A 24,894-nucleotide genomic window follows, 5' to 3' on the forward strand; every position below is an offset into this window, starting at 1 on the left:
GCCAACTTCCTTGACCTCTTCCTCCATTCTGTGTCCCCGCTTTTCATGCAGAGAGGCTCGGCCTTTCTGTACCGACGTGGGAGCGGCCCGCTACGTGCTGACGCGCGTTACGAGGGGCCGTAATAAAGTTTTATCATACCATCCCATACTTGTGCACTTTAGCCGCCCATTCATTTTCATCCCTGTTCCTGAGCCTTTCTTCAAAACTAATTTTGCTCTGCGCTTCTCTGACTTCGAAAGATGCCCAATCCATGTCTTCATTTTTTCTTGCGCTAAGTATAGCAAGACGCCACAGGGATGAAACGGACACTGGAAATGAAGCGGACACGAAGTGACACACGGGAGCAAGGCATTGTGTGTCACTTCGTGTCCGCTTCATTTCCAGTGTCCGTTTCATCCCTGTGGCGTCTTGCTATACTTAGCGCAAGAAAAAATGAATGCACACCAACTAGCCGCAATTCATAGCTCTTCCAATCCATGTCACCCTGCACTGCCTCATTTGTGGTATTACCGGGGGCTCCCAAAGCCAACTGGCCTACTGATCTTTGGTTAACTTCCAAACCCGACAAGATATCCGATTTTAAGCATATAACGGCATTTGCGAATGTTAGCGCTGGCACCATTACTCCTTTCCAGATTCCACGCACCAGCTCATACTTATTGTGACCCCACAGTGCTCTGTGTCTCATTATTGCTGCATTCCGCTTCCCCTTTATTTTCAGATTATCTTGGTAATTGCTTGAGTAGTTATCAGCAATATCAGTACGCCGAGGTACTGATATTGCTTCACTATGGGTATTACTTGCTGTTGAATTGACACCACTAAGTTACTCGTCTCTTCATTAAAGATCATAATTCCTGATTTCTCTGTGCTAAACTTAAGATGCAGATTTGTCGCTGCATTCCCACAGATATTCGCAAGTATCTGTAAATCTTTTTTATAGTCCGCTAGTAGCACAATGTCGTCTGCGTACATCAAGGGACCTTCTGTTGCACCATTTGTCCATTACGCATGTAGGATAAATCAAAACCTAATTCGCTGTTTTCCAGTCGTCTTTCTATACCCTTGACGTTAAGCGTGAACAACAATGGTGACAGAGGGCATCCTTGCTTCAATCCTTGGTGAATTCCCACCATTTCATTTCCTTTGCGACCTTCCCATACCACTTGTACTTGGTTGTCTCTATATATCCCCCTCAGCAGCTCCACGAAATCGTCATCTATGCGTTCGTATTGAAGAATATCCCACAACGATTCCCGGTCTACGTTGTCATAAGCTCCTTTATTATCTAGAAATGCTATCCATAAAGGTCTTTTCTGAGCTACTGAAATCTCTATGCACTGAGTACAAACATATCCTCTAAGCGTCTGCCTGGCCTGAACCCATTCTGTAGTTCCCCCAATACATCGTGTTTCTCAACCCACTTCGACAGTTCTAATTTTATGGCTTGCATTGCCATTCTTTATATCACCGACGTTACTGTAACTGGCCTGTACGAGCTCGTCTTATCCTTATCTCCTTTGCCTTTGCAGATGAGATTCATCTTGCTTTCACGCCAACCAACGGGAATTTTCTTTTTTCTAAGTAAGCCTCCGACTATTAGTGACACCTGTCGCCGGGAAACGGAAACAGCGTACGCGGCGAACAGTATCTGGACACTGCGCCAGCCGCCGTATCATCACCTAACTTATTCTTAGAGCGTGGCTTTGGGCTAACGGACCGAAAAAAAGAGTCGCAGTTTCGCCCGAAAGGCGAAGCATCGATTGCGATGCTAAATTAGTACACAGCTATACGAAGCAAGGATATTAGTTTTATGGGCCGTACAAACTTGGAAGCATTCGCTTACTAACTAAATTAACAAGCATGGTGTCACGCACGCACAAGTAAACATGAACACATCTCGCTCGATGACTGCGAAAACTCGCTGTCAAAACGCTGGAGTGAAGAAGCGCGGTGGCAGCAGCGTGCAAATTCACCTTCGTGCTGTCTCTCGTTTCAACGCGAACTAAACGTTGAAAGCACAGCCCATACGAAGTTACTGGCGCTCGGCGCACCTTGTCCACATCGCAGATCGCTTTGAAGATACGGCGGCCAGCGCGGCGGCGCCGTAAGCAGCAGCAGCCGGAGTACATCCATTCAGCGTACCCTGCCATTAACAATCACCGGTGCGTTTCGCACAACGCAAACAATCTCTTCCGGTTCTTGCAAATACCCTACCGCTCCCAATAGAATTACACCATTTAAATGCCCAACTTTTATTATTTACACTTAAAGCCGTTACCTTTTATGGTCCTACTATTTATAACCTGCTGCAAATTCAGTTCCCTATTAATCCCTGGGAAATTCACCCCAGCCTTTAACAACACTTCATTTTTCACCGCCTCCACCTTCATCAGGTCCCCACAGTAACCTCACTCTCAGTTTGCCACCTCTACACGCATGGATCTTACACACCACTTTCCTCTGGTTCGGCATTTCTACTCTTCATCGCTCACGGACAAATCGTGAAAGTAGGCAGATATATAATCATTGGCACCACAAGTTCCTATTTAACTGAAACAATTGCATTATTAGATGCTCTTGCCTACATCCGAACTTTGTCAAACAATACCCTGGTCAATATATATTCTGATTGTCTATCACTATTGACTGCGATATCCTCTCTTACTACCACTAATCCATATGTATTTCAGGTCAAGCAACTACTCTTATCAATCTGTACTTTACGTCATGTGGCTCTTTATCATGTCCCTGCGCATTGCGGAGTCGAAGGCAACGAAATGGCTGATCACTTTGCGAATTCTGCCGCATCGCATGGTCTGTGCCGGTTCGTTCTCGCCTCTCCAACTACGATCAAAACACAAATAGGCACCTCATCCTAGCGCAGTGGAACGTGGCGTGGACGCGTGATAACAACACGGACACTGAACTCTTTCGGTGGATCCCCAGCATCAATAATATACCTATCTTTTTTCCACCTAAAGAACCACTCGCACATTTCATCACTGCACATGCTAGGATGCCTTTATTATTTCCGATTTAACCTTCCCCTAACAGCAATTGTGCGTGTGGGATGCCATGCACAAATGTACAGCATTATTTCAATGACTGTCCTCTCACTGATCATCTCGCCCGTTTATTAAAGGACAATCCTCAAACTATAATAACACCTAATCATTATCAAGTTTTACTTATTGACAAGCGGAATAGAGCACTACTCATTCAACTTTACCACCTTATAGCCTAATTTACTTTCCCAGCCACTTCATAATTAGACCCTGTCCAAGCGAGTGCTCTAATTTTTTTTTCCCTTTCATTCATTCTCAGCTTTCGTTCCGTGCTGTCCTTTGTTATGCCGACAAAGGTGGAGCTTGGCTCCTGGAACAGTCTGGACGGAATGTCTGACATACCCACTCATCTCCATTATCTCCTCCCAACTCATTTTCGCTATTTATCACTTCTCTGAGTCGCAAGTTCACCCCTGGTCTAGTTTTACAGGCCATTCGTCAACGGAGCCAATGGGTCCAGCTGGGTGCCAGGGGTCCTGACTGGCAGTAATGATGGCGCCTCATGGAAGCCTTCGTCATGGACGTTAACCGTGTTACTTGGACTGTTCCTGTTGGCAGTTTTTTTCCCTCTATTTCTTATCTTTCTTTCTCTTCTACCTCTGTTCTCTTTGCTTCTTTTTTATTCCATTGTTTTCTTTCTAACTGTAATGCGTGCATGTATGCCAAAATAAAAAGCCGAGACGTGCCATGCGAGGCCACTGCAGGACGCATAGCTTCCCACTTACAGACAGGACATGCGCAAATGTCTTTTCCGTTTTTTTTTTTTTTGGGGGGGGGGGGGGGTCGGCTCACCCTCGGAATTTTTTCTTTTTTTTATCATTGGCTTTCCACTAAATTCTTCTTTGGATTATACCCCTATTCATTTTGTTTTGATTGGCTTGAGCCTGCGATACTTTGGTGGTGCGGGCTACCCTCATTTTCATTTAGGTTCTTTTCCATATTTCGAGGGACTCAAAAGTAAGCCCCTCCCCTCGTGCCTCGCGCGTGACAGAAGACGGCGCGCTTCCACCCCCGCCGTCCTCCCTCGCGCGTGCGAGATTGAGCCGCGAGCGTCGGCTGACCCACGCAAGCTTTCACTCGCTCATACAGCGTACGTGCGCGTGGCGACGATGTTATCGTGTTTGGATTTTATACGGAACATCACGGCAACGGCAGAAATGCGCTTGGAAGGTCCATATAATTGCTAGCGCAATAAAAAAATGTCGAAAAAAGAACAGACGGTTGCAGAGTATTTTTTCTAAAATTATTTGCCATGCATAATGTGCTGACTGTGTATACAGTTGAGTAAGCTTAGACTTTTTTCTGCCTTCTTCTGTACTAGCCAGATGCTTGTAGATGTTATGAATAAGCACATATATAGTTTAAACCATTAGAGATAGATAACGAAAATTACTGCTGCGATAATGCGAAATGTCAGAACACTTATTAAGAATAACACTGAAAGAATGCTTATTTGTAAATTTATATATACGATATAGAATGAATAGCGTTCATGCAATTCATTCGTAAGCAATTAAGAACAAATTTAACTTAGTTCAAGAGGTATTTGCAGAGTTATATTGGCTTATAGAGGCGCACACATCAACACACAAGCATACACGCACAAACACTAAAGAATTATGCTCATTATATGCCCGTGAGTACGCTTCGATGCTGTGGTATCTTGCGCCGCTTGGGGTCTGTTAATTTTCTAAATTAGAACGTATAACCGGGTGGCAAACTAATGTGGATTTTCACCTTTGTTGTGTGATGAAGGTAAGCAAGCACGCCACACGAACACAGCCGATATATAGACGGTTTCATCCAGCGCCACCGTGCTCTGGCAACGCTGTGCGCCGGCATCCGGCGCCCCTAGGAAACTTCCGGTAGCCGTTCCTTTGGCTCGTTTTTGCTGGTATTTGTTCGCTCGCGCGCTCTTCTTGCGCATATTCTGTGATATTTTTCGGGTATATCGATATAAGTGCGACTTGTGGCACTCAGTGTGTTGCGTGACGGCGAGTAGCTTATGGAGCATCGACTGTTTTCCTTACGTTTACTCCTCAACGGTGTTTTTCAAATCTGGGAGCCTACCAAGAGCTCCCAGATTTGCTCTGCTCACTTCATCCAAGGTACGTTACTACGTGGAGTAGCCGGACTGCTATAATGCTGAGTAATAAAAGTACTACTGCACGATTGTTCTGGCCGTATGTCGTGTAAATCACGCGAGAGCAGCTCGACTCTCGCCTCGAGTTTGCCTGCTCGTCCAGTTTCTTGCCTCGGCGTGGATCGCCATGCTACGAACATGAGGTAAAATTATTGCTTAGCGGGTGCCATGCTGCCGCCGTTTTATTTTAATGTGTTTCGTATCTGGGGCACAAGTGCACTTCTGCAGCTTTACTACCTAGGTACATGTGCGCACTGGTTTATCATGTTGAACGTCCCAAAGCGACTCAGGCTATGACGGACGCTGCAGTGGAGGGCTCCGGATAATTTCGACCACCTGTGGTTCTTTAACGTGCACTGGCATCGCACAGTACGCGGACCTCTAGCATTTTGCCTCGATCGAAATGCGACAGCCGGGACCCAAACGGCGTCTTTCGGGTCAGCAACCGGGCACCGTAACCGCTGATCCATCGCGGCGGCATGTGAGCATTCGTATCGGTATCGCAGAGAAGAATCGCAGAAAAGTTAGCGATTTCCGTGCATGCACGTAGGAAGTTTCGACCACATTCTAAAAGCATTTACGAATTATTGGAGGCCATTTATGAATTGCAATATCGTGCCCAACACTACAGGTTTCATTTTGTTAGAAGTGTGGTAAATTAGTGAACATTTAAGTTAGTCCCATTTCAGTCGACCTAGGCTTCTTGCACTAAACGACTTTTGAGAATGTACAGTTATTTGTGAATGCATATTGAAAAGCAGAAACAAGGCATATGACGAAGAAAACATGTGCATGTACACATGCACAGCTTACCACTTCATCCTCCATCTTGCAACAATAAAAGTGCCATTGCGAAATGCAAAAACGCCCGTGTGCGTGTGTTGTAGGGCACGTTAAAGAACCCCAGGTGGTCAACATTAATCCAGAACCCTCCACTACGGCGAGCCTCATAACCAGAACTGGTTTCGGCACGTACGTAAAACCCCAGAACGAAGAAAAAAGTGCCATTAAAGTTTTTCTAGTTTTCGGCAGTCCCATTACCTGCCTTGAAGACAACAGTCTGCGTTCATTGCATGTCCTCACTAAGATGCTCCGCTTGTTGCTCCGGGGTTGTAACTGAGGGAAGGTGTTTGGAGTCCGGCGAAAACGAAAATCGCACGACATCATCGTCCAGCGGATCGGGCAGCTCTCTGCCTCTAAGCATCAGCTTTTGGCGATACCGATCTTTTGCTTCGGTGCTAAGCGCCTTAAAGTAGTCGCTCCTCATCTCGACAATATTCACGATGTAGAAACAGCTCATCACAGATTCCACCAAGCAGTGCAAACATCGACACGCCGGCCTCACGTCGCGCATGCCTTCAAACAACAAAGGCGGAAGTGCGTCTAGCTCTCCGGCCGGAAGTTCCGATGGGGCAACCAATCAGCGGCAAGCGAGGTTTGTTTGTAAACACTGAAACCGTCTATAGTAGCGTGGTCAATGTGGCGAGTTCGCTTCTGTTTTGTGCACAAAGTCTAGTTTTCGGCTCCCATTCGTGGGCGCCACGTTTCCATGAGGAGGGAAACGAAACTAAGAAGTTATAATGCCCACTATAATATTCAGAGATGTTGAAGAATTTCAAGGGCTGAAAATAATTGTGTAACCCCACATAACGGCGTCTCTTGAAGTGCTTAGCTTCCGGAGGTAAAACCTAATTTACTTTGTTTTCCTAAGCGTTACTCTTCCTCATATTTGACCTCGGACAGTACACCAATAATAAAGCTGACATGCAACTTGTGTAAGATGAAACATACCGTTAAGGCGTCTGCTGAGTAGTTTTCAAAGTGCAGAAATTGTTTAGAGAAAGTACACGACACCTTACTGTAATGTATTCATAACTGTGCTCTCCTCTCTCAACCTAGTAAAGTGTGCTTCATCATCATCAGCCTATATTTATGTCCACTTTATGACGAAGGCCTCTACCTGCGATCTCCAATTACCCCTGTCTTGCGCTAGCTGATTCCATCTTGGGCCTGCAAATTATCACCACATCAAGTTTTCTGCCACCCTCGACTGCTTTTCCTTTCTCTTGGCACCCATTCTGTAACTCTAGTGGTCCACAGGTTATCTACCCTACGCATTACATAGCCTGCCCAGCTCATTTATTTATCTTAATGTCAGCTAGAATATAGGCTATACTCGTTTGCTCTCTGATCCACACCGCTCTCGGTCTCTTAAAGTTAAGCTTAACATTTTCCTTCTGTCGCTCTTTGCGCGGTCCTTAACTTGTTCTCCAGCTTCTTTGTTAACCACCAAGTTTCTGCCCCATAAGTGTACTTAATGCGTTGTAAATAGTGTACATTGAGTATTTTAAGGCAGCACTCGCGGCCGTGTAGTACACGGTGTAAGAGTAGATTAATGTTCTCCTTTCTATCTTTTCTGCGATAAGGGGTATGAATACAACGGGAGGCTCAAAGCCTGAAGCCCCTACTGATAATTTAATCTTGCGTGACTCGGGCACAGCCCTCGTGCATCTAGAGCAGCGCTGTACAAATAGAAGACTCAATTTTAGATCCGTGCGCTGGCTTGGCCAAACTGCAAAGGATTTGAATGGTCATAGTGCAACCGAATATATTGCAGTCTGCAATACCTTGTTGGCCTCTTCGACATGAGCCCGTTTCCGGCTGTTCTCTTCTTGCAGCACCTTCTTGAGCTGCATGAAGAGCCGGTGCTTCTCCTCCTTGAGAGCGGCCAGCTTCTTCTCTGACCGCTCTAGCTCTTCGCGGACCTCCTTCAGCGTCATCGCGTCCTGGTTGCGCTTCTGCTCCCGCTCACGTTGCTCCCGCTCCGTGGCCGCTTCGGCCTCCTGTTCCTGCTTCTTCAGCTCGCGTTGGCGCATTATGTGATTCTTGAGGGATGCCCACATGGCCTTGCTCATCTTAGGATGTTCCATCGAGCTGGAAAGATGATCGCGCGGTCGCGTCACAGCAGCGTCAACGACCTGAACACGGACAGGCACTTACGCCGCGACGGTGCTTCGCCTGTGTTGCGTGTGCGGTCGACAAGCTGACGCGACAGACCACAACTTAAACCTCTTCTTCAGCACACAAAAATTACCGATGATGTCAGTGCAACTGCGAGCTGCCAAGTCGCAGTGGCACTGACATTACATTTTTTTTTTCTCGCTTGGGTTGCCACGCGGCATAACATCACAACGGAGTTGAATGTCCTGTTTGCAAGCATGCAGTCCCGTTTTATGATGATACACTGCAGCAGTGACTTACATTACATTTGCATCCCACTTTAAAGTGCCAGACGGTATAAACTTGCTTGCTTGCTTGTTTCATAAATCATGACGCATACCAACTACGGGGGATTGACCAAGAAGACGGTGATTAAACGGGTGGGGGACCTTGAGGAAAAAGGATCGTGAGGGAACAGGTAAACTTATCCAATGAAACAAACTGATTTTAGAAATTTTTTTTTCTAAAATTTAATTGGAATTCTCTTAATTCTAATAATAAATCAGTAATTTAACTAGGTATTCTCCTTGTGTCACCGAGAAACTCGCATACGGCCCTGCATACGTTGCTGTGGCTAAAACTCAATGTAAATGCCCCACAGGAGAGAATGTTTTCAGTGTTTATAGCAATGCCTAATTTCTGGAATGAAATTTCGAAGTATTTGTTTCTCTGAATTGCGAATAGGTGGCATCTTAATAAACAATGTCGCAGTTTCGCAGGCGAAGCATCGATTGCGATAGCAAATTATTAGACAGCTACACAAAGTAAGGATAGTAGATTTATCGGCCGTATAACGTTGTAAACATAGGCATACTAACTAAATTACCAAGCGTAGTGTCACGCGCGCACAAGCAAACATGAAGGCATCTCACTCGATGACCGCGGGAACTCGCTGTCAGAACGCTGGAGTGAGTAAGCGCGGCCGCAGCTGCGAGCGAAAGGACCTTTGTCCCGCCGCTCGCATCAACGCAAACTAAGCCGCGAAAACACAGCGCAGGGAGGAAGCTCGTGAAAAGAGTCATCGCCAGAGGCCGTTCGAGTTTGGTTGGTGAAGGCCCGCTCCTGCCTTCACCAATTGGCCCGAAGCTACGATACTCACGTACAGCGACTGCAGAAGAGCGGTTATCCTGAATCCCTGTTGTCTGTATTTACTGGTGTTCACTTGCGTGAGATCCCGAACTCTAAGGACCACGTCCGGCCAGACCTTGACAAATACAAGGTGTTGGTAATCGATTATGTACCGTGCTTTTCATCGTGTTAGGAAAGCCATGGGTCGTGCGGGGGTGTGCGTTGTGTAGTCGTTGTGTAGCTCTCTTTGGAAAAACGTGAATGCCAGCGAACCCGCCTACAGGTGCTGCGTCGAGATGCGCCCCACCAGCTATGTTCCGTGCAAAAGCGAGGCCCTGTACGAGATCCAAACCTCGTGCGGCCGATCGTATTTAGGACAATTGGCACGTTGCCTTAACGACCGCCTCCGCAAGCACGCCAATAACGTGATGCCAAGAAGCGGTAGCAATCTGGCTATTCACGGCGCAAAATCTGGCTGCTATCCTGTTTTTTCAAGACACATGGGTTCTGCACAGGTAAAGAGACCACATAGCACCAGAGATTTTTGACGCTCCTTTCATCACTCTTACTGACAAAGTGTTTACGTATTTCCGTCACTAATCTGATAGCATATTTTAGTTTCATTCGTACGACTTCACTTTTTAATCACTTGATGCATGTGCGGTTGGAAGTGCATGATAATTTCCCCTCCCCACCATCACATTTTCAAAGGTATATTAGTCTATAAGCAGAACACGCTTGCCCTGTGCTCCTTCCGTGTCTGTGTTTATTTCGCGCTGTTTTTTCACCGATGACCAATGTAAACTCACGTACCGTGAAATTAAGTGCAGCCGCTATATCAAAATCAGAATCAAAACACACCTGTCGCTGTTATGAGCAGATTTTGTGGTTCTGTCGGCGCAATCATTCACAACGTCACCACACCACTAACAAAGAATATCATGTCGCATGTCGATGCTCGACGGTGTGACTTCTGATCTTCGATACCAGTGATTCATTGACATCCTCGGCGCATTGAATTTTGAATGTTTTGGAGGGGTGGCTTTCGAGTTAAAACTATTGAGGTTAACGCAGTTGAAGACGAAGTAGGGTGAACGCTGTCCAGGGTGGGGTAGACATAAATTGTTATTAGAAAATTTTGTTGTATGCCTCCATCTCTCCGTCACGCATTCCATGGCACCTCGGCCATTGCATCTCTTTGACCACCTCCTAATACCTTGTCCCCACCTTATCGAACCTCATCCATCTCAAATTCTCACTCAATGCAACCCTCGTACAGACCTTACAACACGTGAGGTCTGTGCTACACCTCTGATATGCTCACGCCCATTATCTCACAGCAGCTTAGATCACTTCTGCGTTTTCAGCACCGGTGAGCTCATGCGAAGGACCGCCTTCACCTAGTTCGGCCCCGCCAACCACAGCTTTTAAAGCAGAGGTATCACCGCTGTACAGCCACCACCTGGACTGGAATAGATGTGTTTAACAATTTGGACGTGGACGTGCATTGGAAGATGAACCATTTAGCGTTGACATTACCGCAACCAAGTGCGAACACCAGTGCGCTAGCGCATCCCACCGACCTGTTTTAAAGCGAAGCTTTCTATGTCTCTCTGATTCGTCCGTGAGCGCCGAAAATGCACTGCAAGAAAGCCAACTATCTGCGCATCTGCGCACACAATAGAACAACGGCTGCGCATCTGCGTACACATTAGAACAAGGGCGCATGACATACGTATCGTAGAACACTACAGTTTACATTCGCAGTTGTACCGGTAAGAATAATGGGAACTGCCAAGTCACGCGACCCAGACGAACTGTATATATCTGCATTACAGTACGCGCGTCAGGCAATGCATTCCCGGCCGTCTCCATGGTTAGGCCGCGGATGCAGCGCACGGCAGAAGAGGCTGCCATACGCGAACGCAAGTGCGAGCGCGATATCGTGCCCGTAAGGCCGATCCTGTGTATAGGCAACGGCATGCAGTCCGTGAAAGTGTGAGTGTGTACGCGTAATCAACGGATACATGAGCAAAAATAAAGGCAATGCAACTAACGAAATGTGTCTTCATTCAACTTCAACGTTCAAGAAATACAATCCTAAATAAGCAATCAAATCACAGATGCATCGAATCGGGTCACTCAGCATTTGTTGGGTTCGCTGCGTGGTCGTTGGCTTTGGACTGAATTTGATTCAGTTTGCATGGGAGAAAGCTTCGCGTTCAACCTTCTTTCTTCAAGAAAGTGGCTTTGATTTTTTTTCTTTCTTTTTTTAATTTATATTTTTTTTTTGCTCCCGCGTTGTTTATGACTTCAGGTCCAGTGTATTGAAAAATCTGACGTAGCGAACTCCTTTAGTCACGGATACGGCGGCCTGGTTAATTACCTCATCCCTGCTTAGCGCAGTAAAAGGAATAGTGTGTGGTGACAGCTGTAACAGATTCAGAGTGTGCGCAAGGAGCATCTTATCGACCGTATGGACAGCCCGAGATGTGTACTCTGCCAAGTGTCTCCAACACCTGTTCTGCGACTGCCCGCGCTACGCTTCACGGTGGAACACGCTGGCTTAGCAGGCAAACATTGTCTGAAAGCACTACTTTGTCCGCAGTGTGTGACTGCACAGTAGCAACAGCTGCCAGGGATGTTCTGGACTATTTCACTTGCACCGGACTGGACGGGAGACTTCAAGGAAATCACTGTTTTACGTAGTTATTGTATATATGCATCGTTTCCTCCTGTCCTGATCATCATCTTCCATCACTCTTCTTGCATCCTTTCCTTTTTCTCATTTGCAGAGTAGCAGGCCAGAGCACACTCGCTCAGCCGATCTCTCTGGCGTTCATCTAATAAATTCTCGCCCAGGCGGTAGTGGTAGCGTGTAGTCTTCAAAGCTGGTTTACTCAAATTGGTAAATCGATGCTGGGCAAGCCGGACGGCGATTTTGTAACCACATATTGTGAAATAATTTAGGAATAACCGGTATCCGCCTCTCTCCTATGATAGTTTAAATACAACACTGCGTTCATGCTCTGCGCTTATTTTCTCATGATCTAAAAGTTCACAAATGATGACTGAAAAATCAAGCAGGCGGTACGAGGCTATCGAGAGGAGTGGGAAGGGGAGGGGGGGGGGGGGGGTCACGGAGGGGCTTACAGGAATGAGACTCCACATCTCGAGTGTAGCCGTAACGGTGGCTCAATGGCTATGGCGTTGCTGTGGTTCAATTTCCGGTCGCATTGGCCGCATTCCAGTGGAGACTGAATGGAAAAACTTCGGCAGGATCCATCTCAGGATGAACGTCGACGTGAAATTCGAATTTAAACAACGTATCGACACACATAATTGCCCCAGCCAAAAGGCATCGTGCATGATGCATGTAAGCAGCCCGGGCGGCACATACCGAGCGGCAAATACCCAGCGTCACATACTCCCTGACCCAAGTATATTCGACGTTTGGTTTCGTATTGTCTTCTCTGAGCACAGAGGCCCGATGCTTTACCCATTATACGGTTTTTATACCTTGCATGGACTATACCCACTGACCCAAGTTGGTGGCAAAACGAATAGATAGGCACATAGTTCCTAGAAAGTGCGTGAACTTCCCAAAGAATGCCAATCTCATTGAAAACGCTGGTATAGTACCCTGCTCTGGGTGCACGGTAAAGAACAACATGTGGTCAAAATCAATCAGGAGCCCCATACTTAACGGCGTCCCCCGTAACCCATTAAGCGGTTTTGGGACGTTAAACGCTAAAAAATTTTTTTTTTATATCGGGGGTGTACGCAGAACGGCCTGCCATTACAGGTTGCATAACAACCTGTTGTATACACCAGGCGTGCATTACTTGGCCCGATAAATAAAAACTTTCACTTAAATAATTATTAAACCTTTATTTATAATATAAGTTATTAGGTTAATAGCACGTATTGTGGAATTGACGCCGTGAGGTAATGACGCTGCAATCATCTAGCAGACATCGTGACATTAGTCGCAGGCACAAGATATCCTACCGCAAAACATGCCGCAGTGTCTAATGGGGTTTCAGTTCGTGTGGTTTACTGCGCGAATAAGGTAAAAAAAAAGAAGGTGATTTGTAAGGATAGACATGATGGGACATCAAGCTGTCTGTCTGTCTATAATATACAGCGGTACGGCCGCGAGTTCATAGCGATGCTGTTTTCCAACGATATTCCTTTTTGCGCTGTTCGTGCTTCGTCAGTAGTCAGAACGGTGCTCTACCTGCGTTACCAATGGGATCAGCCTGTCGTGAATGGTGGGTGATAAGAGTGGCATAGAATTGAGATTGATAACCTGGGTGGAGCGTTGCTCTGACGAAGTGCCGAAAAGGAAGCATCAAAAAAGACATCGCCTCGTAATTTCGTCCCTGCACTCGGTGGTCTGACAAGAACCGTCATATTCAGCATGACTTTATGCCATGTACAGTGGTGAGCACTGTTAGGGTGAACACCTTATTAGTATTTAAGTTGTTATCACTTCAACATACCTACTATACTTCAGGGGGGAAATGTGCCGAATACGACGCCTAATCATGATCCCTATAAAATAAATACTAGTTTTCTTTATTTTATGCCAAACCTCAACTGCTGTAGGCTCGTGAATACTAATGAGGTGTTCACCCTAACAGTGCTCACCACTGTACATCATGTACGCCTTATAACAATAAATCATGTTTTCCTCTCCCCTCTCGCTCCGTGTAACGAGCACTATTTCTCTATTCAAAGAGGTGACTGAGGAGAGGATCCCGAGACGCCAATATGCTATACTTCGTACTACATTTTGGGGACGAATATGACGCAAATGTGGTTAGTCTGGTGATTTCAGCTAAACGGAGACGACTTGATTAGTGTCTAGCATCAATTCTGTAACTGCAACATATGCCTCGAAGTGAAGAACTCGAAAGTTAGTTCCTGAAACTTTGTTAATTACTTAAGTGAACACTGACATTTTTCGTGAAAGTATGTAATGTGTGCCTCTTCAAATGATGCAACTTTCTAGAGGCGGAACTTTCTGAATCTGCTGCCCTGCGCGTTAAGAAAATAAAAATCAAAGCTCGAAGCTAAAGAAAAAAATACCTCATGGTATTGTCCCCAAGGACAATAGCATGTGCTAAGTTATGTTACTTCATGTTGTGTGTTATGTGTTGACGATACCGTGCGGACAAGTCATCGGTCTAGGACGTAGAGGAGTCATCCGCGTGCATAAGGTAGACAGCTGCACAGACAGCAGCAGGTAGAAAGCAGTGGTTCATGATACCAACTGATTATGACCATGAGGTAAGAGAAGTAATGCGGATGTCAATAAATAATCACAGAATGATGGTATCTGATAACGCTATTGCAATATACTGCCATTCGAGTAAAACATTAACCTGAGGACCTGCGAGCTTTTCTCTTACCAAAGCTGGAATTGTGTTCATGCGCCAGCTCAGAAAAAAGAAGAAAAAAAAAAAGAAAGAAGCGTTATAAATTTCCTAGATACAGGAAGCTATATATGCTGCGTAGATGGCCCGGCGCGGTAGCTTCCTAAACTATAAGGCTGTGCTAATTATCGGAATTTCAAACATACGATTAGAATAATGATGCGAATAGTCTTTGTTATCGAGTCGTATTTGATACGATACCATGATGTCTGAAAGTTTCGATGATATTCGTCTGCGGCCCAATAATTGGGAATGGGTGTGGTTATGTTTATCAAGGAAAAAAAAAGGCGCTGCAATGACCGCCTCAAATCTGTGTTGTTAATCGATTTTTCCTGAAAATGCTAAGCCAATACTTAGAGGAACCCGTTTCGGAGGTAACGCGTGAAGCATCACTCTTTCTTTGTCGATCGACATCTCGCTATTATCCGAGTATACGTATATAACTGTTCCCTATACCGCCCATTTCTCACATCAAGCCCCCGAAATTTTCTTTATTCAACTTTCTTACGTTCGGAAGAAAGTGATGCGCATTCTTTCATTGCTTTCTTATAATAGGATAATTTGGTAATCGAGGTTATACTCCAGGCCGAAATTTCCTGAGCATTCGCATTCGATTTCATTAAAAAGTCTCAGTATTCGAAGAACCCTATCTTAGACACAGTTTGCAGCAGGAAGAACCAAGCAACGTTACCGAATAATGTTTTTTTTTTTTTTCGCTAATGGGATTCTGAGTACACTTCTGGCCACTGGTTCTATATAGGTTTGGATTTGACCATGGAGTCATTAGCGGTCCTGTAGCTTCGGCCATTTTTTAACCAACGACTTCACATGTAACCTATGCGAAGGCAGTAGCCATGAAATGCATATAAGCCATAGAATATGACGGGGTGATAGAGCGATTATATTGCAATTATTTTCTGTTTGCGCTGCGCCAGTGGTCTGAGCGGTGTACCAGTTACGTTATCGCCAGGATCGGTCAATTGTGAGCGCTGGGTACGAAAGGAATACAATCAGCGAAAGGAATTGTTTGCTGTACGAACCCAGACTTGCTTACGCCAATAAAGACGCATTTCTATCAACAAATCGAGCCAAACGTGAATGTCCAATCATTGTTCGACGCTGCCACTTTAAAAACATTTTCCTTCCTTCTTTTAACTCTAAGGATATCAAATTCGCTTCATTTGTCTAGCGTGTTAAAGCCTCCGCAATATTTTGCATGCCGGCGTGGCGTTGATGAAACAGGTTTCCGTCAAACAACCAAATATTTTCAATCGGCGTTTATTATTTTGCCGCCGAAAATTAGAGCTTGGTCGATGTAGTGAGACAAAGTTCACCCGTTCGGCGGAGAAAAAAAGTTGTCGTAGGGCAACGCCATCTAGGAGATTAAGGTGCTACTAAATAAGTGTAATGAAAGATGTAGCGTGATCAGGATTGCATCGTACTAAAATACGTCGCTTCTGTTTTTCACTTATTGTAGTTTTATGCGTAATTGTCTGCGAAAAAGTGGGAACAGCGCCCCAGAACTTTCGGCTAGGTCAGAAAGCCTCCTTTTTTCTAACACAGATGGCAGCACCGACCTGTTCAAGGTAAGGCATCGATTTTAATGGCGCGATATACAGGCGCTGACGTTGGAGGTGATTAAATGTAGAATAATTCGCAGAGAGGGGGCGGGGGTGAGAGAGATCAGGCGGCTACAGGGGAGCGCGTTAAGTTTATTTTCGCACATTTTCTCGACGTTTGTAACCGCTGCGCCGCAAAGGGTCTAAGCAGCTACGGAAGAGTATTTCTAGCGTGTTTGTTTGCTTGTGAGGTTATTCTCGCTTTTGAGTACTTTGAATTGCCAAGTATTGCTTATGCGTGAAACTAAACACTTGAAAAGTCGGATCCGAGCAGCCTCATGTGCTCTTCTTTGCAACATATCATGACCATTGGTAAACGTTGTTGAGATTATCTTTGACTTCAGCCAACCATATACATAGCATTTCGAACTAATAGAAATTCCAAATTGTATCCGTTCGGGTGTAATAACGACAGCGGACGAAAAGAAGCGCCTTTATTAAGTGGTCGCAATAAATAAGGAAGTACTGCGGAAAAAGAAAACGTTAAAGTTGTTAAAGCTTTGCAGGGTAGTAAACCTCTGCAAATTTCTACAGGAATGTGTTAACTCCATCACAGTTCCCAAGTCAGGCGCATTTATGCAACTGTCGATTTAGTCTCATGTAGTTTTTCACATTCCGCTTAATGAGAGCGGCTTGCAAAATTGTTTACTGCTTCAAGTTGTTTTTCATAACCACGCAATAAGCTTCTCAAAACTCCACGTTCGTTACAAAAGGATTGTAATGTACCGTATATACAGGGTGTTTCCGCGATCAACTTCAATTTTTTTTAATTGTCTGTGACAGATAGCTCAATTCTGGTCCATGAGATGGTTTGCTCGAAGAGGTGAACATTACTTTCACAAGCAGTTGAAATGCATAATAGACTAATTAACAAAAAACACTAAGTATTTAACGAATTACCCTATGGCATATATTGCAATTTACAAATTCTAGTGGGTGAAACTGCGCGGCATATCCACTTGAAAGGAATTCTCTGGATGACACCATTTACGAGACATGCGCCGTCAAACTTGTCGTAAAAATGCGCTCGTTCCACTTTATTTCTTAACAAAGCGTTGTTTTATGCAATAAAGCACAAAAGTAACTGGACCGCCAATGCATTTCTCCGCAATTTTCGGGAATTTAATCTCAAAACTGGTGTCAACCTGAGAATTCGTTCCAAGTGGATCCGCCTTGTGAACACCCCCATTGGAATTAGTAAATTTCATTATGTGCCATAACGTAATTAGTTGAAAATTAGTGCATTTTTGTTAATTATTCAGTTATGCATTTCACATTTTTGTCCAAGTAATGGCGGCCTCGTTGAGTATACCAGCTCATGTATTATAATTGTGCTAACTGATACAGGCAATTTTAAAATTTTTTGAAATTGTTCGTTGAAACACCCGCTATACAGGGTGTTTCACTTTAGCTGCACCAAATTTTTAAAAATTGCCTGTGGCAGATAGCATAATTATAATCCTTAGCTAAACTACTCGATGAGGCGGCCATTACTTCCACGAGAAATAAAACCGCTTAATTGAGTAATTAACATTGCTACGCTAATTAACTTTTTAATTATTTACTTTACGGCACATCTTTCAATCTACGAAATATAGCGTATCCACTTGAAACGAATTCTCAGGACTGTGCCAGTTTCGAGATATTAATTTTCAAAGTGTCCCACGAAATACATGGGCGTTCCAGTTAACTTTGTGCTTCAATGCATAAAACAACGTTTTCCTCAAAAAGTTAACTGGAACGCCCATACATTTCGTCGGACACGTTAAAAATTAATATCTCGAAACTGGTTCAGTCCTGAGAATTCGTTCCAAGTGCATACGCCTTGCGAACTCAGCGGCTATAACCCGTAGATTGAAAGATGTGCCGTAAAATCATTAATTAAAAAGTTAACTAGCGTAATTATGTTAATTACTCAATTAGCCGTTTTGATTTCTCGTGGACGTAATGGCCGCCTCATCAATTAGTTTAGATCAAGGATTATAACTGTGCTATCTGCCACAGGCAATGTTTAAAAATTTGGTGCAGCTAAAATGAAACACCCTGTATATGCAGGGTGTCCCAACTATCATGCATGAAGGTTTAAAAAATATGCTAATGCCACGTAGCTGGACAGAACCATAGTAATGTTGTTTGCCGTCGCTTGAAGATGCTCAGATTATTTTTTGCGTTCCACCTAATTGCATAACTAGTGTTAATTAATAAATTAACTTCTAAAATATTATAATTAGATTAAAGGTGTCAATGAGAAAATTGTAGAGCACATGAATAACTCCTGATACAACTTTTTGTTGCTCAATACGCGCTACATAAAAGTTTTTCCGAGCGTGAAAGAAGCACGCGAATACACGCAAAATGCTCGAGTGGCCGGCTATGCAGGCTTCTTTCACGCTTGGAAAAACACTTATGTAGCACGTATTCAGCAATAGAAAGCTGTATCAGAAGTTTTTCATGCTGCTCTACAATTTCGTCATTGACACATTTGATCTAATTATAATATTTCAGAAGTTCATTAAGACTAATAATTTATCTAGCATTTCGATGGAGGCGAAATGCGAAAACGCCCGTGTGCTTGCGTTGTAGTGCACCTTAAAGAACCCCTGGTGGTCACGTCACAACTTATCCGGAGCCCTCCACTACGACGTGCCTCATCAGAACTGGTTTTGGCACGGGAAACTCAAGAAGGAACAGGCAGAATTAGGTGTAATGCAAAAAATAACCTGAGTATCTCCAAGCGACGGCAAACAGCGTTACTTCGGTTCTGTCCAGCTATACGTGGCATCTATAGTTTTAAATCTTGGTGCATCCTAGTTGGGACACCCTGTGTATTATGTATCGAAATCTCGGGAAGTTTAGGAGCTGCTAGATACGCTATAGCTGTGTTATAGTTATCTCCGAGACGTGGCGTGCCGCTGTATAGACACACCTAGGAGTTACAATTCCCCTGCTCTTATCGCATTGAAAGAGCTTTATTTTTATTTCTCATTCATGTAGACTAACAGGTCTCATTTTTTTTGTCATGCATGAGCCAATAATGGTTTGCTGGTACTTTACAGAAGTAACCAAGGTTAATTCGCATAGTGAGGCGACCAGGAATGACATGAATACGACGTTAATCTAACATAACATAACCAGGTCACATCTTCCTTTCACGAGTGTGATTCAGTGCAAATACGCCGTATGTTTTAGCGCTTAATCAGCAGCAACACCGCTTCGCATCGAGTCTTGCAATGCGTTTTTTTATAAGCTAGCAGTGCACGCGCTGGCAACGTTTAGACGTGCTTTGACTGGTACGTTGGGAAGAAACTAAAAATACAAACTCTGCCGCCTAACTTTAAAGCCGGCAAATCACCTTGAGACGCAGCACGTCTCACGCACACATTCGAATATATCGCAACCACTTCTCCGCTGCCGATGTTTTCACTCCGCTCACCCGTTTTCTCGCTGTGCAGTGTAGAACATGCGCAATTTGCCGACGCGGGGATTTTCCCGACGTCACGCGCACAGCGCGATGCCATGTCTGCCTAACTTGCATGCCATACCCGTCCGAACTCCATTCTTTGCTAAATGACAGCTCCAAACCCGCCGGCACCTAAGTCTTGCACGTCTAGCATTTTACTTTCGATGTTAACTCCTAGTCTTTCTTTTTTTCTTTCTTTCTTTTTATCTTTTTCATCCCGTCAAAGCAGCTGGTTGCTGGTTCGGCGCAATAACTAACTACTAAGAGAATGCCACGATTCTGAAGGAGCATGAGTAAAACGCCACCAGGGCAGGTGCACAACGCAGAAAAGATGTACGACAGGCTTCATTTTTTCCAGTCGATCGCTGCCCTTTTTCCCGCTGTGAAGTCAAAAAACCATCACACTAACTGCCTGGTCAAAGCCCGGGCACGGCACTGTGAAAAATGCGAGAGAGCGTACGCGAAGCAGTCAAGAGTCAAGACGTTTTAACCAAAGCTGCGGGGGGCAATACGTGATCGGGAGGTTCCCCGCCGAGTGCCGTGCTGCTGACCGTTTAATGCCGCTTGTCACGACTGGGGCTGTCGGACTCATTTCTCAGAATTCGAGCTAACTTCACGTGTGCCTAGGCTTTGCTAAAGCAGCGGCAAAAAGTCGCCCGTCCCCGGATGTCGGACGCACCGGATGAGCGAGTAAGAAAAAAAAAAAAAAAAAGTCATACAGCTGACACTCACTTGGTAAATTACGTCTCAGATTGTTTTTTGAGCATGCGACGTTCATATGACTGCCGAAAAGAAGTGGAAGATGGCGCGATAGACACGAATCTGAGCTATTATTAGTGCATGCCACGTAACGCAGACCAAAATAAAAAAATAAAAAAAATAATGCTAATTAAAGCTACACTGCGTAGGAGAGTAGGACTACAGCAGTATCGTTCCCATAGACTTTTTGCTCTACCACATGGCTTTTGTTTTGCCGGTTAGTTAACTAGTGAATACTTTCTAAGGAATATTTTAAACTAGTCTGTGGCGCAGATTTCTTAAAGATCTAGAAGATCGTCACTCTAGCCCTCATGTTCGATCAGTTTATTTCAGTACGAGGGGTACAAACGCAGAGGGTTACCAGCTTTTATAAAAACCCATATACGTTTGACGGAGTTCATCTGCGGATTGGGGCGACTAGCGGTGACAGAAAGTAAATGCTTGGTTTGTGGCGGGAGCCTGTCAGGAGCTTTGGGGATTGGGACCTGTCAAAGTTAATCATGAAAAGTAACTGGACAGTACAACCGCAGGGACAAAATGAATATACAGTAATCAGAGTTGCATAGGCTAAAATTATTAATGAAAATATTTTGAGAGGAGAAATCCGCAGCACCATGAGATAACATGTCTCACATTAGGATGTTTATACGCACAGCTTACTTGAAAATATCACATAAACATGTACGCACAATTGGCATCGACAGAAACACTTAGAACTGATAAAAGCGCAGCTATGTTCTGAGCATGGTAAATATAGCTGGTATTTGGGCCATCTGTTGGCTGTATCTGTTCGTGTGCACGGAATAAGCGAATGGTGATACGTTTGCATGCCATAAACTTATTAAAACAATAGCTTTCTTTGGCTCTTTAAGCCGTTTTCATGTTTGGTCGGTGGTCGGTCGATGGTCGGTGGTCGGACCTAGCAAGGAAAACGCGTCCTCTCTCTCGCTCGCTCGTTCGTTCGTTCTTTCAGGCTTCTCGCTTACACTGGAAATAGTCGTCGATGACCTCTAAATATTACTTTTTGCGTTCAGATCAGATGATCCCATTCCTTCAATAAAGTTTTTTTTTATTTATAATTTTTATTGTATCGTATATTAACTACTGATTTGTACGAGCCGGCTACAGGTTGGGTTTTTGTGTGCATCAGAGGGCGCATCGACAATTAGACCGACGGTATTCTGCAGCCTAAAAGATACTGGGTATACTCCTATCTGTTTTCACCTCCCCGAGGCCAGATAACAATAACGTATAATGTTAACAGAAAAGGGGAGCTGCATAGCCGCAACATTACCTTTTGAGGTAAAAGCAAACGTGTTGCGACGTGAATGCAACAGTGTGAGGAAAACTTGAACAAATTGAAATTAGGTGGTTTAACATCCATAAACTGCACAGTGCGTTACGAGGAATGACGTAGCGGAGGTTCATTTGACTTTTTGAAGTTCCTTGTAGAGTAATAATCTTGGCCGTCACGTTTGTGGGCGTCGTGCGCGGTGAGGAAGGAGTCGAAGGCGATAATAAGACGTATTGCACAGGCGGACATACATTTAACAGTGCACTCTTACACAGACACAAACAAGATTCTCTAGCACAGATTAAGATTATCTCCTAACGTGCGAAGTCCCGCGACGCGGAATACTACACAGTTCCAGTCGTTCGCCCACTGACCCGTGAGGTCCGGGGGTCGTGGCATACGGCCCAACCGAGTTCATTCACGCTAGAGCACTGCACGGGCCGATTTTTTCAGCCCGGGCCCGACCCGGGCCCGTTCTTACGTTGGGCTGCCCGCCCGAGCCCGACCAACAATTGTATGGCGAGACCCGGGCCCGGCCCGGGCCCGGAAAAAATCTACGTTACCCGCCTGGCCCGGCCCGCCACCCCTTTATCTTAGGCCGAACACGGCCCGAGACTGAAAAAGATCACCGAGCGGGATTAAAACAAAATAAAATAAAGAAGAGAATGAAAGTAATTTATTCTTAAGGCATAAATACGTGTCATATGTAATTATGAACACCATTTGAGCGGTCTGAACGCAAATACCAGCGCGCGAAGTAGTACGAATGACCCTGCCGAGCAGTATCGCCAGCAGTTTCTAACGGCGCGACCTTGATGTGGCCCAATATACTTCTATCGCAGCGCCGCCACAGTATTTTTCCACGTCGGGCGCCTCACTGCAAAGCATGCGCCGCCGCAGCCGCTCGTCCTACTGAACCGTATTCTAGTGCATTCTAGCCGAAGCGCAGCCACGACCTGGCCATGCCCGGTCGTGAGCGCAGCGCATGGATGGAGTAAATGGAGGAAGAAGGCTTCTCGTTCCTCCATGGTGTAGCGTATTGCGCTGCTGCTAGGCGGCCGGCTGAGAACATGCGTGCAATCATGGATGGATGCAGTGCCATATTTCAGCCGCGTGACGAATTATCTTACCAGTCATCGATTTACCAATTCGCCTTTGAAGAATCAGCAAGTCGTGAACGCGCTTGCACCGCGCTGAAAGCGTTAATTACATTGATTTAGGTAAGGAATACCATGGCATCCCTTGGTTTTAGGCGACTTCTGTGTTTCTGGACTTTTACATTATGTTCAAACAGCGCAAAATACGACGGAGAAGAAAAGGGAAGTACACAGGGGTAGCACTGCTAGCTTCCAGCTGCGCCGGGGCAACAGGTTTTCAGAGTCGAGACGCGCGAGGATAACTCGCTGCACGTTACAAGCACACCACCAGAAAGTCCGAGCCCGGCCCGGGCCTGCGTCAAAATACCCGAGCCCGGCCCGGGCCACGGTCAAAATGCCGTGGCCCGAGCCCGGAACGAGCCCGTGAAAAAAAAAATGCCCTACCCGGCCCGGCCCGGCCCGGCCCGGGTTTTCTGGTAAGCCCGAGCCCGTGCCATGCTCTAATTCACGTGTGGTAGCAACCTTTTTTTGCTTACCAAAACACGACGCTCGCTGCGGAGGCACCTTGGGGATCGACCGGGTCAGTGGTGGCGACGATGTGGCTACAAGCCACTCGGGGGGTGGCTCAGGATCGCTGGTAGTACCCGAACTCCGAGGGCAGAGGACCGGCGTTCCACAGGACACGGGTAGGACGTTGACTGGATAGCTGCTGCTGCGCGTTCGCTCGTGAATTCTGCCTCTTTTTCTTCTTCCACCAACCCTCGTGCTATCTCATTTACCGCGTCGTGCCGCATGTGTAGCTGCCATCGTCGTCGTCTTTCACCACACTACGCCTCACACAAGAAAGTTGTTTCAGTTTAAACAACTATACCATGCAGAGTGGGCTTGCAGCAGGAGGACTCGTTGCGCTGGCACATGGCACGCACAGTAGACAGTTCACAGATTGCACACAGTTCACACATTATTGGGTATTGGGCAAGCGCACATATTGGGCAAGCGCTTCCTACTGCAAACGGACCATGAACCACTCTCATACATAAACTCCGTCAAGCCGTGTGAACAACAGGGTATTGCGCTGGATTTTATTGATTATGGAACATGACTTCACTGTCGAATACATCAAAGGCAGTGACAATATTGGAGCAGACTACCTAAGCAGAGTTTCGTAGTTCTTCAAGCTTATATGTGTGTATTTATGTCCTGTTAGTGCTTATATACAAGCACGTGCTTTTTTTTTAATGATGTGCGAACTGTGTGCAATCTGTGAAGTGTCTACTGTGTGCGCTATAGTGCAAGCCCACTCTGCATGGCAAAGTTGTGTAAACTGAAACAACTTTCTTGAGTGAGGGGTAGTGGGGTGAAAAACGACGATGGCAGCTGCACATGCGGCACGACGCGGGAAATGAGATAGCACGAGGGTTTGTGGCAGAAGAAAAAGAAGCAGAATTCGCGAGCGAACCGGCAGCGGCATCCACCAAGCCTCATGCTCTCTTATTTCCCGCGTCGTGCAGCATGTGCAGCTGCCATCGTCGTCTTGCACCAAACTCGTTAACGTGCACGCAAAGCACAGTACACGAGCGTTTTTTGCGTTCGCCCTAATCGGAATGTGGCCGGGAAACGAATCACGGACCTCGGGCTCCTTGAACTTATCCGTTCCAGCAAGCGAGCCACAGAACACAATTTCTTCAAACAAATAGGCCAGGGCATATTATTGCAGGCACATAGTCAACATTAGTAGCACCGAAATGGTCCCACTTGAACCCGATGCCCACTTTAACAACTTTGTTGTTGTTGTTGTTGTTGTTGTAGCCTATCACGCCTGTGGCTCCTACCCACGGAGGGGGATTGGCCAAGAAATGGGTGGATTATTCCAAATTAATATGGAGGATACATTTCCGAATATCTATGAAATTAGTATTGAACAGCGTAGAGTTATATGTTAAA

General features: G+C 45.5%; 1 protein-coding gene across 1 annotated transcript in view; it reads right to left on the reverse strand.

The window, feature by feature from the left end:
* LOC119437724 (G protein pathway suppressor 2) overlaps positions 1-23,663 on the reverse strand; it is a 38,816-nt gene extending 15,153 nt beyond the window's left edge. Inside the window, exons 1-2 of the mRNA XM_037704700.2 lie at positions 23,487-23,663; positions 7,840-8,146 (exon numbers count right to left, since the gene is read on the reverse strand). Of these exons, the coding sequence (XP_037560628.2) occupies positions 7,840-8,142 (303 nt within the window). The 5' untranslated portion in view covers positions 8,143-8,146; positions 23,487-23,663. The remainder of the gene's footprint in view (positions 1-7,839; positions 8,147-23,486) is intronic.
* Positions 23,664-24,894: the final 1,231 nt, after the last annotated feature.

This window comes from Dermacentor silvarum, chromosome 1, assembly GCF_013339745.2.
Source record: "Dermacentor silvarum isolate Dsil-2018 chromosome 1, BIME_Dsil_1.4, whole genome shotgun sequence".
In the NCBI taxonomy this organism is placed as follows: Eukaryota; Metazoa; Arthropoda; class Arachnida; order Ixodida; family Ixodidae; genus Dermacentor; species Dermacentor silvarum.